This window comes from Rousettus aegyptiacus, unplaced genomic scaffold (assembly GCF_014176215.1).
Source record: "Rousettus aegyptiacus isolate mRouAeg1 unplaced genomic scaffold, mRouAeg1.p scaffold_m13_p_18, whole genome shotgun sequence".
Lineage (NCBI taxonomy): Eukaryota > Metazoa > Chordata > Mammalia > Chiroptera > Pteropodidae > Rousettus > Rousettus aegyptiacus.
Window position 1 is genome coordinate 19,193,321 of NW_023416293.1, and position 14,744 is coordinate 19,208,064.

The 14,744-nt window shown below is 40.7% G+C and overlaps 1 protein-coding gene across 7 annotated transcripts in view; it reads left to right on the plus strand.

Annotated features, from left to right (window-relative positions):
* RYR2 (ryanodine receptor 2) overlaps positions 1-14,744 on the plus strand; it is a 525,506-nt gene that overhangs the window by 397,239 nt on the left and 113,523 nt on the right. For all 7 annotated transcript variants that reach the window (XM_036235620.1, XM_036235621.1, XM_036235624.1 and 4 more), the window contains 8 exons: positions 314-454; positions 1,889-2,052; positions 3,511-3,589; positions 4,642-4,731; positions 7,842-7,979; positions 11,529-11,606; positions 12,733-12,808; positions 14,178-14,301. In XM_036235620.1, the coding sequence (XP_036091513.1) occupies positions 314-454; positions 1,889-2,052; positions 3,511-3,589; positions 4,642-4,731; positions 7,842-7,979; positions 11,529-11,606; positions 12,733-12,808; positions 14,178-14,301 (890 nt within the window). The remainder of the gene's footprint in view (positions 1-313; positions 455-1,888; positions 2,053-3,510; positions 3,590-4,641; positions 4,732-7,841; positions 7,980-11,528; positions 11,607-12,732; positions 12,809-14,177; positions 14,302-14,744) is intronic.

A 14,744-nucleotide genomic window follows, 5' to 3' on the forward strand; every position in this document is an offset into this window, starting at 1 on the left:
TTGCAAGTAAATGACAGCAACTAAAGTAGAACTCAGGGATACATGGGAAACCCTGCCGCCTCACAGAGAATGCTATGCAGGATGCAGTTATTTGTAAAATTGGGTATTTGGTCTTCACATGGTGATAAGTGTTGAATTTTGAAGAGACACAGTATACACGTTACCATGTTTTCTCCAAAATAATTCATAAGGATTGAACAGTTTCATTTCTGTTGACTCGCATTACATGGTAGTAGAAAGACACATGGGAAAAATGGAAAAAATCTAAAAGGCGTCTTTCGCTCATTGCTTTTAAAATTAATTTCCCACCTAGCTGCTGACAAATCATTATGAAAGGTGCTGGAAATATTACTGCCTGCCTGGAGGGTGGGGAAACTTTGGAGCTGCCTCAGAAGAAGAACTTCATTTATCAAGAAAGTTGTTCTGGGGCATTTTCGACGCCCTGTCTCAAAAGGTAAGTCAGTATTTTTGTGGGTCTATTTGTGTGATAAAATAATTAAAAAGCCATAGATTTTTGATAAGACTTACTTAACAAGACTGAGAGAGTTTTCTGTTTCTTCTCTTTCCTCAATTTATAGCACATTTGAGAATGCAGCTAATGTTGACTTTTCACGATTGCTGTGTACCTTGTGTTCGTAACACTTTTGGAATTTAAAATGCTTCAGCATTTTAGGGAATTACACACACGGGATGATAAGTTTCTGGGGCATTTGGACTTAGGATTCAAACTCTTCCTAGTCATCGCCCCAATCTTATAAAACCTGAAGATGTTTTATGAAATATAAAAAATATTAAATGTTAAATCTCATGAAATTATAACATCCATCGGCCTCACTGGCATAGCTGGTTTGGAGACTTCAGCAGCCCTGCTCGGAGCCACCATTCACATGCCACTCCCCTCTAGTTTCCGATTTTGTGATGGACAGTTCATACGCTCGCAGAAGGCTAGATGGTCGCATTTCAGAGAAAAGCAGAACAGCATGTTTTGTATGCTTCTGCTTAAATTACTTAATCAAAATCAGTTTGAGTCTCAGACATTATTAGATGACTGGAGAAGTTTGCTATGTAATAGGGGACATTTATCTGTGATTTCATTTAGAGGCTACTTAAGGATGCTGCTTCTTGCTTAGTTGTCTTTGATAAACAGAGTCCTTTAAAAATAATATGTAGAAAGTATCTTTAGAGGAATTTACAACATTGATTTAAAATTAAATGATTAAAGTGGGACAACTTTTAAATACTTGCTAGTTTTGATTTTTAAAAATATCTTTAAATACAAATTTAACTAATGATATAGGCAATATACAAATACCTCTTCCCAGAAAGTTTGATTATACATATTTCCTCTAGCATTTCTTTCCCAGTTCAGAATGTTGTTTTTCATGGCTCCGTAAAGCGTGCGGGGCAGTCGCAGCTTCCGACTCACAGGATGCTGTCCTGTCGGTGGTGTCGTTGCGTGGTCCGCACCATGTGCACCAGCGACCCCCACAGTCCTCACTGGCCGGGCTCACGCTTGTGTTCACGTTCGCATCCTTTCAAATAGCGAAGAATAAGTTTTTAGAGGGGCAAAGATTTTATTCTTCTACACTGCAACCGTAGTGAATCTATCTTCAGCTTCTCTCCTGTTTGAGCAGTTTCAGGCTCTGTGTTCCATTTTCTGGAGAAAGAATCTGCTAGCATGTTGTTGGGCCAGCGTAATCCAGATTTCCTCTGACATCTTATCAGCCACAGGGATCATGTCGACAACTTTTGCTAAAGTCACATTATATATATATATGCATATATATACATATATAATATATATACACACACACATATGTGTGTGTGTGTGTGTGTGTGTGTATATATATATATATTTTTTTTTTTTTGGTCCTCTATTTCTTCTCAGAAATATGAACAAGAACTTTTCAAACTGGCACTGCCGTGTCTGAGCGCAGTTGCAGGAGCTTTGCCTCCAGACTACATGGAGTCCAATTATGTCAGCATGATGGAAAAACAGTCGTCAATGGATTCCGAAGGGAACTTTAACCCACAGCCTGTTGATACCTCAAAGTACGGACTCTTTCTATTGCAGCAGATTTTTATTGTAAATGGTGTGTGAAGTCTGAAATCGAATAAGGTACCACAGTGAACTTCCTCTAACCCATACCCCCTTTGAATTGGTATCCTTTTAATAGGAGTCCCTTTCCTTGATGACGGGTTAGTAGTAGTGAAAATGTGTGCACAAATATCAGAAGTAAACAAGGGGTACCTTCTAGGGTACTCTTCATATAACCAGGGTTCTCTGTGTGTAACCACAAGTCAACATCTAAAATAATGAGAATCAAGAAAGTATGTCAGTTATACTTAGTTGAAAATTTACCCTCAGTGTTGATGAGTGATTACAGCCCGCCTCTGTGCAGCATCTTTGCCCTGGATGCTCCCAGCATGCAGCGCGGCGCTGTTCCTGCGAGCCGCAGGCGTCCCCTCACGACGCCGCATCCAGCCAGGCCCAGGGGTGCCGCTGGAGTTCAGCACGCAAAGCACAGCGTGCAGGTGACGGGGGTAGCCAATGAGAATATTTGTGGGAAGTCAGCATGCAGTTAGAATGTCGTGCGACAGCTTACCTGCAGATAAAATGTGTGTTGTGTATGTGTCCTTTAGTTCAATTACTGACTGATAACATTGTTGGAAAAGGACAGTAAACCATCTGATTGCTCAAAATTAATTGCATTAACAAGTAATATTTATTAATGAATAGAATCCGTTATTAATAAATAGAATCTGTGAATATCCATCCATAGATACATTCAATATTCGCAAGTCTTACATTTACCATCAGACTTGGTCATCAGTCGCGTGCCCTCAGCATCTGTTTAAGAGACTGAATGTTTAAACATAAAAAGAATCAAGAATAAACGTGATCAAAATCATAAAGCATGAGTTGCTTAATTACTTTTCCCTATAGTCCATGTTAGCAATGATAGAGTGGTATGTATAGACCATTCGTAATTAAAATCATTAACACTAATGTATGAAGTTCATTTAAAATTTTAGTACACTTAAATCATGTAACAGGTCACATTCCAACCATCTTTTACTCATTTAGAGTGGTTGCAAAAAAGACAAAAGAGTCAAAAAAGAACTTCAAATGAATATAGGAGAGAAGTGTATCTTAAGCTTGTTGCGTCTAACCATATCACCATATCTTGATTTAGGTTTTTAAAAACTTTTTGGCATAATCTATTGTTTTTATCTTTGAATACATTTTAATTACTTATATTTATACTATGTATAATTTTATTATATAACTCATATTAAGACATAAAGTATGAATCAACATGAGGTAGAACATTATCTGACTTTTCTTATATTGTTTCTATAATATGGAAAAGCAATACCTTGGTAAAGTGAATTTTTAACAGTTATGCATTAAATGCGATCTAAGTGGTCATAACCTGTGAATAAATTATGAGTGTGAGTCCCTGTACCTCCTGCGAAAATCAGCCCTGTCCTCTGTTTCTGTTGCAGTATTACAATTCCTGAGAAGCTGGAGTACTTTATTAACAAGTACGCGGAACACTCCCACGACAAGTGGTCCATGGACAAGGTAATGCCGGACGGCTGCCCTCTGATTCAGTCCCGAGCACGTGGCCTGGTCACCGCGCCAGTGCTGGCTGTGGCAGGTCTCTGGAGACCAGGAGAGCCCTTTTCGTAATGACTTGCTAGCATAACATTTAGTCCTGCCACTAATCCACATGTGATACGCACGTGAATAAGGATGCTTGTGTACATAAAAAGCACAGGTTTAAGAATTTAAAAACTTATGAATTAAATCATAAGTATAGTTTCTAAACACACGTTCGTGGGAATAACAGGTAATAATCATCAAGTGCTTCAGGAAAACATGGTGACTCTGGGCCCAGAAATATTTTAAAGAAACTTTAGCAGGCGGCTCTTTGTTCAGCCATTTAATTGATTATTGGTATGCCAGTAAGAGTTAGGTGTCTGTTTTAAGTAAAGGCTCTGCCGGTTTGTAAGATGGTGGGGCGGTGGCGCAGAGCACGTTTACACGAAGGCAGTGCCGAGTTGTGCCCCTTCTCACGACCCACATTCTGTGGGCAGACATGAAACGATTCGGGGAGACGGCGGTAAATACCAACTTGTATGGGCGGAATAATTCGGAATGACCGTGTTGGGAGAGAATTGAGTTTAGATGTGGGTAGAACGAGCAGCATTTTTCAGGAAGCTTTTAAATGAAACAGCTGCTCCAGAGTCCCTCTTTCAAAGGAACGTTCACACACATGCCACAGGTAGGGTCCCAGGAGGTGACAGAATGCGCATCAGAGGGGCTGGCCCTGTCACCTTTTGCTGACTTCTCCTGAGTCAGGGTGGGTGGTGGACCTTATTGACACAGCCACAGACCTGGTCTGTTTAAGGAAGGCCGGGTGCTCTGAATCTCTGGGTAGAAAGATTTGTTCCAGGTGATTACTCAAAACAACATTGGTTAGGATGGAAACTTTTTATATTGGCTTATCATCGATAAAATTCAAAACTTAATCCTTATCTTGGTTTGTTTTAGATTTATTTATTCAAGCACACACTTGAACACATCTAAAATTAATACACGAAAAGCAATTTTGATGTTTCTTTTTTTTTTAGTTGGCAAATGGATGGATTTATGGAGAAATATATTCAGACTCATCTAAAGTTCAGCCATTAATGAAGCCATATAAGTTATTATCTGAAAAGGTGATGGGTTTTTTTTTAAGTCATATAGTATTAATTTAAAAAATGTTTCTTTGTTATTTAATTTCTTATTAAAATCTGTATGTACTTTTACTTTTATTCCAAGGTCCCTTTTATAAAAATTTATTTATTTTAATTAATTTCAAGTATACAGTACATTGGTTAGACATCTATATAGTTCAAAAAACGATCTCCCGAATTGCTTCCTCCCTTCCCTGGCCCTCCACCTAGCCAACATATTACTGCCGGCTGCATTCCTTATGCCGTGCTCCCCATTCCTGTGACCATCCATCAGCTACTAATTTGTACTTCTTTAAACCTTCACCCCGTTCTCCCAGCCCCTCAAACCCCCGTCCCCTCTGTCTATCACCAAATTGTCCACTATATTTTTTGATTAGCCTGTTTTTGATTAGTTTGTTCTTTTCATTCCTTAGATTCTGCATATAAGTGAAATCATATAGTGTTTATCTTTCTGTGTCTGATTTAAAAGCCTTCTAGGTCCTTCAAAGCAATATCTTTTTCCATCCCCTTCCTTTTAGTTTGTGTCTTTTAATCTGAAGTAAGTCTCTTGTAGGCAGCATATGGGGTCTTATTTTCTTATCCATTCAGCCACTCTATCTTTTGGTTGGAGCATTTAATTCTTTTCCATTTAAGGTACTTACTGATAGGAATGTAGTTGTTACCATTCTTTATTCCTGTTTTTGATACATGTTTTTCCTTTTTAAAGAAGTCCTTCCAACATTTCCTGTAATACTGGCTTGGTGGTGATAAATTCCTTTAGCTTATTTTTGTCTGGGAAGCTCTTTATTTGTCCTTCAACTCTAAATGATAGCTTTGCTGGCTAAATTATTCTCAGTTGTAGATCCTGGGCCTTCATCCTGTCAAATATTTTTTGCCAGGCCCTTATGTCCTGCATAGTTTCTTTTGAGAAATCAGCTGTTAGTCTCATGGTGATTCCCTTATAAGTAATTATCTGTTTTTCTCTTGCTGTTTTTAATATTCTTTCTTTGTATTTAACTTTTGGCATTTAAATTATGATTTGTATTGGTGTGGGCCTCTTTAGATCCCTGATTTTTGGAATTCTCTGAGCTTCCTGCGGTTTTATGTCCATTTCCTTCACCAGGTTAGGGAAGTTTTCCATCATTATTTCTTCAAACAGCTGTTCAGCATCTTGATATTCTTCAGTTATGCCGATCAGACAGATATTTGGACCCTTAATAGTGTCCCATATGCTCCTTAAATTATTTTTATAGTCTTGCCATTTTATCTCTTTCCATTCTGATTGAGTGTCCTTGGCTTTCTCATCCTCTAGATAGGGCATTTGATCCTTTTCTTTATTCACTTTGTTTGGTCCATTGTTTATTCCTTTGTTTATTCCATTTAATATGTGTTTTTCATTTCAGACTGGTTCCCTTTTTTAATTTCCATTGCCATTTTTATGCATTTTTTTTCAATCTCTTTGCTGAATTTATCTACATTTCCCAAAAGTTCATTGGGCATCTTTATAACCAGTGTTTTGAACTCTGCGTCTGTTAAGTTGCATGACTCTATTATATCTAGATCTCTGTTCTGTTCCCTCAATATGGTTTCTGCTTCTTTGTCTTCCCATTTTGGCTGTCTTTTCAAATCTGTTTCTATGCACTAAGCAAAGCTCCTAAGTCTTTCGGTCTTCTTAGTGTAGATTTGTGAAGTAGGTGTCCAGTGGCACAGTCCTGAGAGGGGTTCAGCTGCAGGCCAGAATTAGTCCCAACCTCTGCCCCTCTGGGGCCACCTGTTAAGAATCAGCAAGCAATCCACAGATGCTGTGCTTATAGATGCCTCGAAAGGCCACACCAGAACTGAGGCCAGCTGCCCCCAGTGTGAGTCTAGGCGCTGCTCAGCAAGGAGCATCTGACTCGCAGAGGACACACCTGGATGTGGCTTGGGTGGGGCCGGAGTTGGGGGAGGTGGGTTTCAGGGAATCCTCTGGACAGAGCGACCTCTGTTATCGCGTTTGATGACTTAAGGCTGTGGCGGCGCTGTGTCCCTGCACTGGGAGGGGGGAGGGCTCAGCAGGGAACAGTGGACACCGCCGGCACTTCTGTGCAGAGCGAGTCTCGCTTCGGCCCTCACTCCACAGTGTCCCCCCTGTAAATTCCCGGTGTGCCCAGTGCACAGCGGAACCGGCACTGGTGCTCAGAGCGAGCAGGTGCGTCACCGCGAGAGTCCGTGCGCGGACGCGGCCCCTTTAAGAGGCACCGTGGCCGCCGCAGCCTCCTCCGCTGGGGACCCGGCAGCCCCGCGGCCCCGCCCCCTCCTCCCTGCGGCGCTGCCCTGGGCTTCTCCCTGGTCCTGCGCCTTGTTCATCTGGACCCCGGGAGCCTTTTCCTTGCCGCTGCTCCCGGTTTCCGCCACGACTTTGATTGGGTCGCCAGAGGGACGAGCAGAGCCTCTGTCATCTGCGCCATGTTTTTTTCCTCAGAGGTCCCTTTTTATCATCTTTTTCTCTCAATTCTTATTTCCTGTCTGTACCTAATTGGTTCTTCTAGTCTCTACTTGATATTTTTCTGTTCCCTTTTGAATTTTATTCCTGTCCCGTATTTTTAAGGACTTTAGAAAATTTTCTTAAGAGTTTCTCGATGAGGGAAATTGAAGTAATATTTTAATACTATTGTTTATAACTTTACATATTTACTTCCTGTGGGGAGATGAGTATCTTGACAAACGAAGTGAAAAAGACTTTCTGGCGTGGTGCCTGCGGGGAGGAGTCGCCTCTGTGCGCGCTGAGACGGGAGGAGGAGACCCGTCGCGCGTTCGCGCAGGCAGCGCTGCTCCCTGGCTGCGTTTCCGCGTGTCGGTCCCGCCTGCAGCGCGCGGCGCTGGGCGCCGTGGGAGGACAGCCCGGTGCCGCCGGCGGCGGGGTCGCGTTGGTCGCGTCGGCCGAGCGGGGTCTCCACTCACTCTCCCTGTTTCAGAATTTTTACTCTTTCAGTTTTAAATAAACGATGCCCGTCAATTTTTTTTTTCAAAGCGAAGGCAATCTATTAAAATAAAACATTGAATATTTTTTCAATTTCATTTGGATTCGTAATATTCCCCCGCCACTTTATCTTTTCTTCCTTTTTTGTCTCTAGGAAAAAGAAATCTATCGCTGGCCCATCAAGGAGTCCCTGAAGACGATGCTGGCGTGGGGCTGGAGGGTGGCGCGCACGCGCGAGGGCGACAGCATGGCGCTGTACAGCCGCACGCGCCGCATCTCGCAGACCAGCCAGGTGGGCCCCGCGCGCAGCCCCCGGCGCCGCTTCAGACACTTTCAATCTTTCATTTCATTCTCTCGCTTTCCAAAGCAAATAAACAAAAATTCTTAAAGATAAAGAGAGTTTAGAAGGGGAAAAGGGTACGTTCCTTTTTTGAGACCTGTGAGCGGGCTCGAGCCCGGCCCAGGCTCCCGCGAGGCTGGGAGGCGCCGCGTGGCGGAGGCCGGAGGCTGAGCCTGGGGCCGGGGCTGGGGAGGGAAGGCATTACTCGTCTAGAGCTAAGTACATGTGAGGAGAGAGGGATTGTTCATTCATTCCTTCAGCAGATATTAACTGAGTACCTGCTGTGTGCCGGTCATTATTCCAAACTTTTCAGATAGGTCAGTGAACAAAATAGACACAAGTTCTATTTTCATGGAGCTTTAACTCCAGTGGGAAAAATAAATAATAGCTATCTGTAAATTACGTGCTATGGTAAAACATGATAAATAGTATAGGAAAAAGAGGACAGCATGGAAAGGCAGATTGGGAGGGCAGGGGTGGGGTCGGGGAGCGTCAGGGATGAGATGTGTGCAGGGCAGTCAAAGAAGGCTTCATAGAGGAGGCGAACTGAATAGAGGCCTGGAAGAGGTGCGGAAGCTCCACAGGGGAAGGATGCTCCAGGTGTTGCCCACGGGCTGTATTGTGAGCGTGGCCTGGCACGTGTGAGGGGCCACGTGAGCTAGTGAGACTGGGGCTGTGTGAGTAGTGAGAGGGCAGAGAGGGCCTGGGACCACATCACACAGGGCATGGGCCATTCTAAGGGGTTTGTGTGCTATAATTCTTCCAAACCTCTTTTTTTTTTTTTTTTTTACTCATTTTAAAGTAGTAAAAAAAAAAGAATAGCTATTTTTCAGAGCTGTTTTAAAAATTATATATGTTAATTTACGTGTCTCGCATGGAACCATTCACAGGGTGGTGGTTACTGCTGTTGCTATCACTCATCAGACTAGAATCCACTAAGTTAACAGTATAGCTTCTTGTTCAGAGATGGCGTGTGTTCCGGTGACCTGCCAGCATAGAAGGCCTGGCTGGTCTTTTGATTTTTGTGTATGTAAAATAGAGAAAGAGGTCATGAAAACACAAAAAGAATCTGCCCCTGAATAAACAAATATCTACTCACATTCTCTGAACCAGCCTCAATAATTTAATCTCAACCTGAAAGGCTATAAATGTCAGTTGTATAAGGAACATAGTCTAAGAAGATATTAAATAGTGGAATTTTATTTTAGGAATGAATAAAGTTATCGATATCAGTTCTATTTTATTCCTTTAGTCAACAGAATTTATAGAGTCTAAATATTATTTATTTTTTATCCATTTTAAGATACATATTTCCCATATTTCAAAACCTGTAAGATTGGAAATCATTTTTAATCCTAAAGTTGGTGGAAGATGGCAGTGCCAGGCTCTGGGAATGCATGATGAACGCGAGCCAGCCTGTGCCCGTGGATCTTTATAGTGTGATGATTTATAACTCAGGAATAACAAAATAAATATTCTGGATATATAATTCTGATGACAGAATGGACAATGAATAAAGAAGGGAGAGATGGAAGGCAGAAAGCAACCTCTTTGCAAGGATATTGCAGACATCCCACAAAAGCAAGAACATTGGCTATCTGAATTAGAGCAAAGACGATAGAAGTGGAGGGAAGCGGCTGTATCCCAGAGGTATTTTTCAAGTAGAAGAGACAGGATTTGTGATGAGATGCCAGCAGACAAGGAGTGCTCCTAGGTGACAGTGTGGGCTGGGTTGGGCTGCCGTGGGTGGTTGTGTGAGTGGTGGCAGGAGCATGGCAGTGCTGGGGAACAGCACAGAGAGAATGGCGACTTTGATTTTAGATGCTGTGTAAGGCTGCGTTATGGCTCCCAAAGCTGATCTCCAGTCACTGTGTTGCAGAAAATTTGCAAAAATCAGACCAGCGAGAAACCAGGCAGCACTCAGAGTTGGAGAACTCAGGTTTATTACGTTGGCAGTCCCAGAGGCGCTAGTGCTCTGAAGATCTGGGCCCCAAGCTCAGTTGCAACATTGTTTATATAGAACTTCTTTGGCATGGGCTGATTGGTTAATTTGTCCTCATATGGTTACAAAGTGCAGGAGTTGCTCTCGGTGGCAGGCAGTTAAATATCTAAAGTAGGTATGAATATGGACACCTAGAGAAAGTGTTTAGAATAAAGAAATAAATAAGTGACAAATACTTAAAAGTGATTTATGGAAGTGGAGCCCGAGTTGGAACCTGAGGTACAGAAGTCACAGAGGGGAGTGGGGAGCCAGGAGGGGCTTCGTGGCGTCTGAAGGAAGGGGCTGCAAGGAGAGGTTAGCGGTGTCCAATCGAGAAGGACCAGCTTGACGAGGACTTCGAAGCTAGAGTCTTGGAAAGATGACACTTCAGAGGGCAGTTACAGTGGATTAGTGGGGGGAGAAACATCACGCTGAACTGTGGGTAGCAGAGGCGACAGCAAGAAAGAAGCAGACCTGTGGTCACACCTGGGTGGGGGTCCTGTCCGCCCAGTTTTCAGCTCTGTGACTTTGGGTAAGTGACCTATGCTCTCTAAGGCTTAAGTTTTTCAGAAATATATCAAGGAGGGAAAAAATGTGATTTTGAAAGTTATTCCCTTATTACATATTCCATTATTAGATGAGCAGTGTGAAGTTGCAGAAGCCAGGGTTTTACAAGTACAGATCTGAACTACAGTATACATTTTATTTATTTTTGTTTGTTTATCCATCCCTAACAAGAGAATATACATATGAAATATAATAATATAAATACATTGTGAATATATATGACACATTTTATATAATATGAATAAACTGTGAAATATATCAAGATGTAATTTTAGACTTAAAAGCGTGGACCAGAGCTCAGTTATATAATACACTGCCACTTAATATGCCGCTGGGAGGAAAGTGTTTTGAGAGTGGGACAGTGGAATTATTTTACAGTTGATGAGAAGATATATTTTTTAAATGCCAAAAATTAGAAATTAAGGAAACCCGTGGTTATTGAGGATATCTTTGTAAATCATTGAATACTGTGTTAAACGTTTAAAAGTAAAGTTATATTTTATCTTAACATTTAGCCACAAAGACATTTATAAACATTGACCATTTGTAAATATTGACCTCTTTGATTAATTGCCATTTGCTTGTAGAAGAGTAAGTTCATTGCAGCCAATTATAATTGTGAGGAATTCAAGACTACAATGAATGCTCCTTTGACTGAGGAAATATTTAAGAATCTTTGATTCACTGCACAATCTGTTGAATTTTGATTATGAGCTTTTGAGATTGGTGATCCTTGAGATGCTGGGAATTATTTTTCTGTCGTGAATACTTGTCAGACACCCAAATATAATTTGATGTGCTAAATACGTTTGTGAAAACTATGTAGGTACCAGTTTCACCTGAGGAAACACTATGTTTAGAAGATCGTTTACCTTTATTTCTAAAATAGTCCTTAAGTCTCTCTCCACTGGATGTTTTAATGAAATTCTACCTTTTTCATGTAAATTATCCAGGTCTCTGTGGATGCTGCCCACGGTTACAGTCCCCGGGCCATCGACATGAGCAACGTCACGCTGTCTAGAGATCTGCATGTAAGTGCTAGTAGCTCTTGGGAGGATTCTGCAACTTTTACTTTTAAAAAGCATGTTTTGTAGCATGAATCGTCTGAATGTGGTGATCATATAATGGGTCATGGAATTTATAGATTATGTGTCCTAAATTTTTAATGCTATAAGAGTCGATATAACTTTTTCTAAGATGTTTCTTTGAGATAACGTGTTTTCTTTGAAGATAATATTCATTAAATCAAAGCTCTTTGATATCCTGAAATCATTAAGTAGCCATGTGTGAGAAGAGAATAAATTAGTGACTAATAATGCTCAGCTCAAGGATAGTCCCCATTACTCTTTAGCGAATGTGTGTTTTTAGTTGTTTATTGGGAAAACTGATAGCATTTTGCTTGCTCCATCCTCTCCTTCTTTGTCACTAGAAATGTACTGTGAAATGGCTGATTTGAACGTAAGATAAAATTTGTTGCCATGGGACACAAATTAACAGGTCAATATAATGATCAAACAATAATATTGATATTGTTAGTATTATTCCAAGATAAATAAGTAAAGAAAAAAGTCTGTTGTTAAATGTTTGGCTTGCGTTTTGTCATTGCTCCTGAGTGAATGTATTAAAATAATGACATAAACTTAAAAGTCGGAAATGAAAGGAATCTTGGAGGGAATTTTGTCAAAATCCAGAAGTCTGCAGAAAGATTAATAGGGCTCATTCAAGGTCTCACCTAGTTTGGGACAAACATTGATCTAGACTGTCTAATGTTCTCTACATTCAATGTTTAATAAGGTTTAGATCATCTTCTAAGACTTTGGAAATTAAAATAAGAGCTTATAAATATTTTTTTCGGTTAAAGCCCATAGCTAATTTGAACTGTCATTATTGAATTAATAAAACATGTCTTTAAACATTAAAAATAACAGTGACCATTCCCATTAAATCACCTCTGCATAGTTTCACAGTTGTTACAATTCTCTGGGATCAGTTTCCAGTAAAGGCAGTTGTATTTGATTGTCTTCTGGATGTGTTTTAGCACCAACATGCTATGATTCATTAATTTAAAGCATATCTGCCTATTACATGTTGGAGAACAAAGTTATCCTTTTCTACGTAAAATATAACTTTACTTGCTAAATATTTTGCTCACTTAAGGCGATGGCAGAAATGATGGCTGAAAACTACCATAACATATGGGCAAAGAAAAAGAAAGTGGAACTGGAATCCAAAGGTAACGTTTTCTAAAATTCCTCATTAAAATCCAGAGTTTGACCACATGAACGTGCGATATGGATAAATTGGTGTCCTTTGTACGAGAGCTCATGACACCTTTAATTTATGAGAAAGGGCCAGATGTGCCTGGGACACTTTCATGTTAGAAATTCCGTGAATTCCGGACGCCAGCACGTCCTTCCTCACGTCTCAGAATTTCTGTCATTTCGCTTTAATGCGTCCCGCACTGATGCTCTTGCCTGTCCCTTTGCATTGATGACTGTAGCTTCACCTGATGGTCACAATGCGTTTCCTTGATGGCACGCGGAACCAGAGCAAGCTCTAGGAAAACATGACATTTCCTCCTTTGCTTATTTCTCGAATAGGGCAAATTAAATATTAATGATGGGTTTAGTAGCTCCTGGCTAAACCACACTGGAGATTGATTCAATAGGCTGTATGTTGTCACCATAATTCAAACAAGACATTTATATTCAATTCTTTTCTTCTGGAATTTTCTGAGCTGTTATGTTTCAAGGAATTGCAGCATCCCACACAAAATATTCCCGTATGCATTTAATAAACTTTAAATTTGGGGCATGCTATGCTATTTATGTCAATGCTCATTTGATGGCATTCCTTGTATCAGAGTTTAACATCTGGAATTACCAGTGCGTTTATTGAAATTTTTTAGTTTTTACAAAAATTTATAAAATTTGTAATTTTATGAATGTTTTTTCCCTGCTAGATTTTTTAAATATAAATAATTCCTAGAATTTTTAAATCTGAAAGAATGTTTTTAGTATTTCTAACCAGAGTAGGTAAACTAGAATCCTAGATTCTTGCCAAAATTTAAAATCAGTTAAGTATGTATGTTACTCTTATTAGATATTTAAAAGAGATCAGCTTTTAAATTTAGCAACCTAAGTATGGGTTTTGTGTAGAAATACATGATTATAAAGTACTCTGTGATCTGGGAGGCGTGATAAAAATTTCACCTTTTTTTCTCCTTTCTGTGGGGTAGAAATGAAGCGTGGCCCTTAGACTGTGCCTTGTGATTTTACTAGATCCAGCCGTGCATTTGTAATCTCCGTATTCAGAAGCCGTTTGAATGGAGAAGGGAACACAGCTCCCCTCTTGTGTGATTGCAGGTGCTATTGGCACTGGATGTTATGATTTAATCGCCTCTTAGAAGGCATATGCAGTCTCTCTTCGAATGGGTCTCCTAATGAGTTGGAATGGTAAAGGCACTGGCGAGGGGAGAGTCCACACGAGCCCCATGTGCTCTGTGCGCTGAGAGGTCGTCGGCTATGGCAGTGTGTCCTGTGCAGGCGCCTGTCTCGTTTCACATCATTTTCTGTTTCTCTTCCATCTTGACATTCCCTTAGGAGGTGGAAACCATCCCCTGCTCGTGCCCTACGACACACTGACAGCCAAAGAGAAAGCCAAGGACAGGGAAAAAGCCCAAGACATCCTCAAGTTCTTGCAGATCAGTGGATACGCTGTGTCCAGGTAAAAGCACGCCAGCCCAGCCACGCAGTCTCATCGCGAAACGGAATGTCTAACTGTCCCCACCAGACGTAGCGCCGAACAGCAATTCAGACACCTGTTTAAGCCCTCGAGCTACTAGTTAGCTCGCTCAGACACCCACGTCAGAAACATCCTCTCCATAAGCTGCTTGCCACATGACTGAGTTCTTTGCACTACCTGTGTTAAATCCCCTCCATCATTTAGACAGAAGCTCTAGGCAAAAATACACTCTTTTTCCAAAGGCAGCATTTTATTGCATAGTAATATAGTTATTAGCTAGTTATATATCAGATGCAAAGTATTCCTTGTAAGTTAAAGCTCATTTTTAACTTTAGCTACAGGATATTAGATAACCTTCCAAACTTACGTGTGTGTGTGTGTATGTGCACACATATATACATATATATGTGTGATGTGTGTACTTG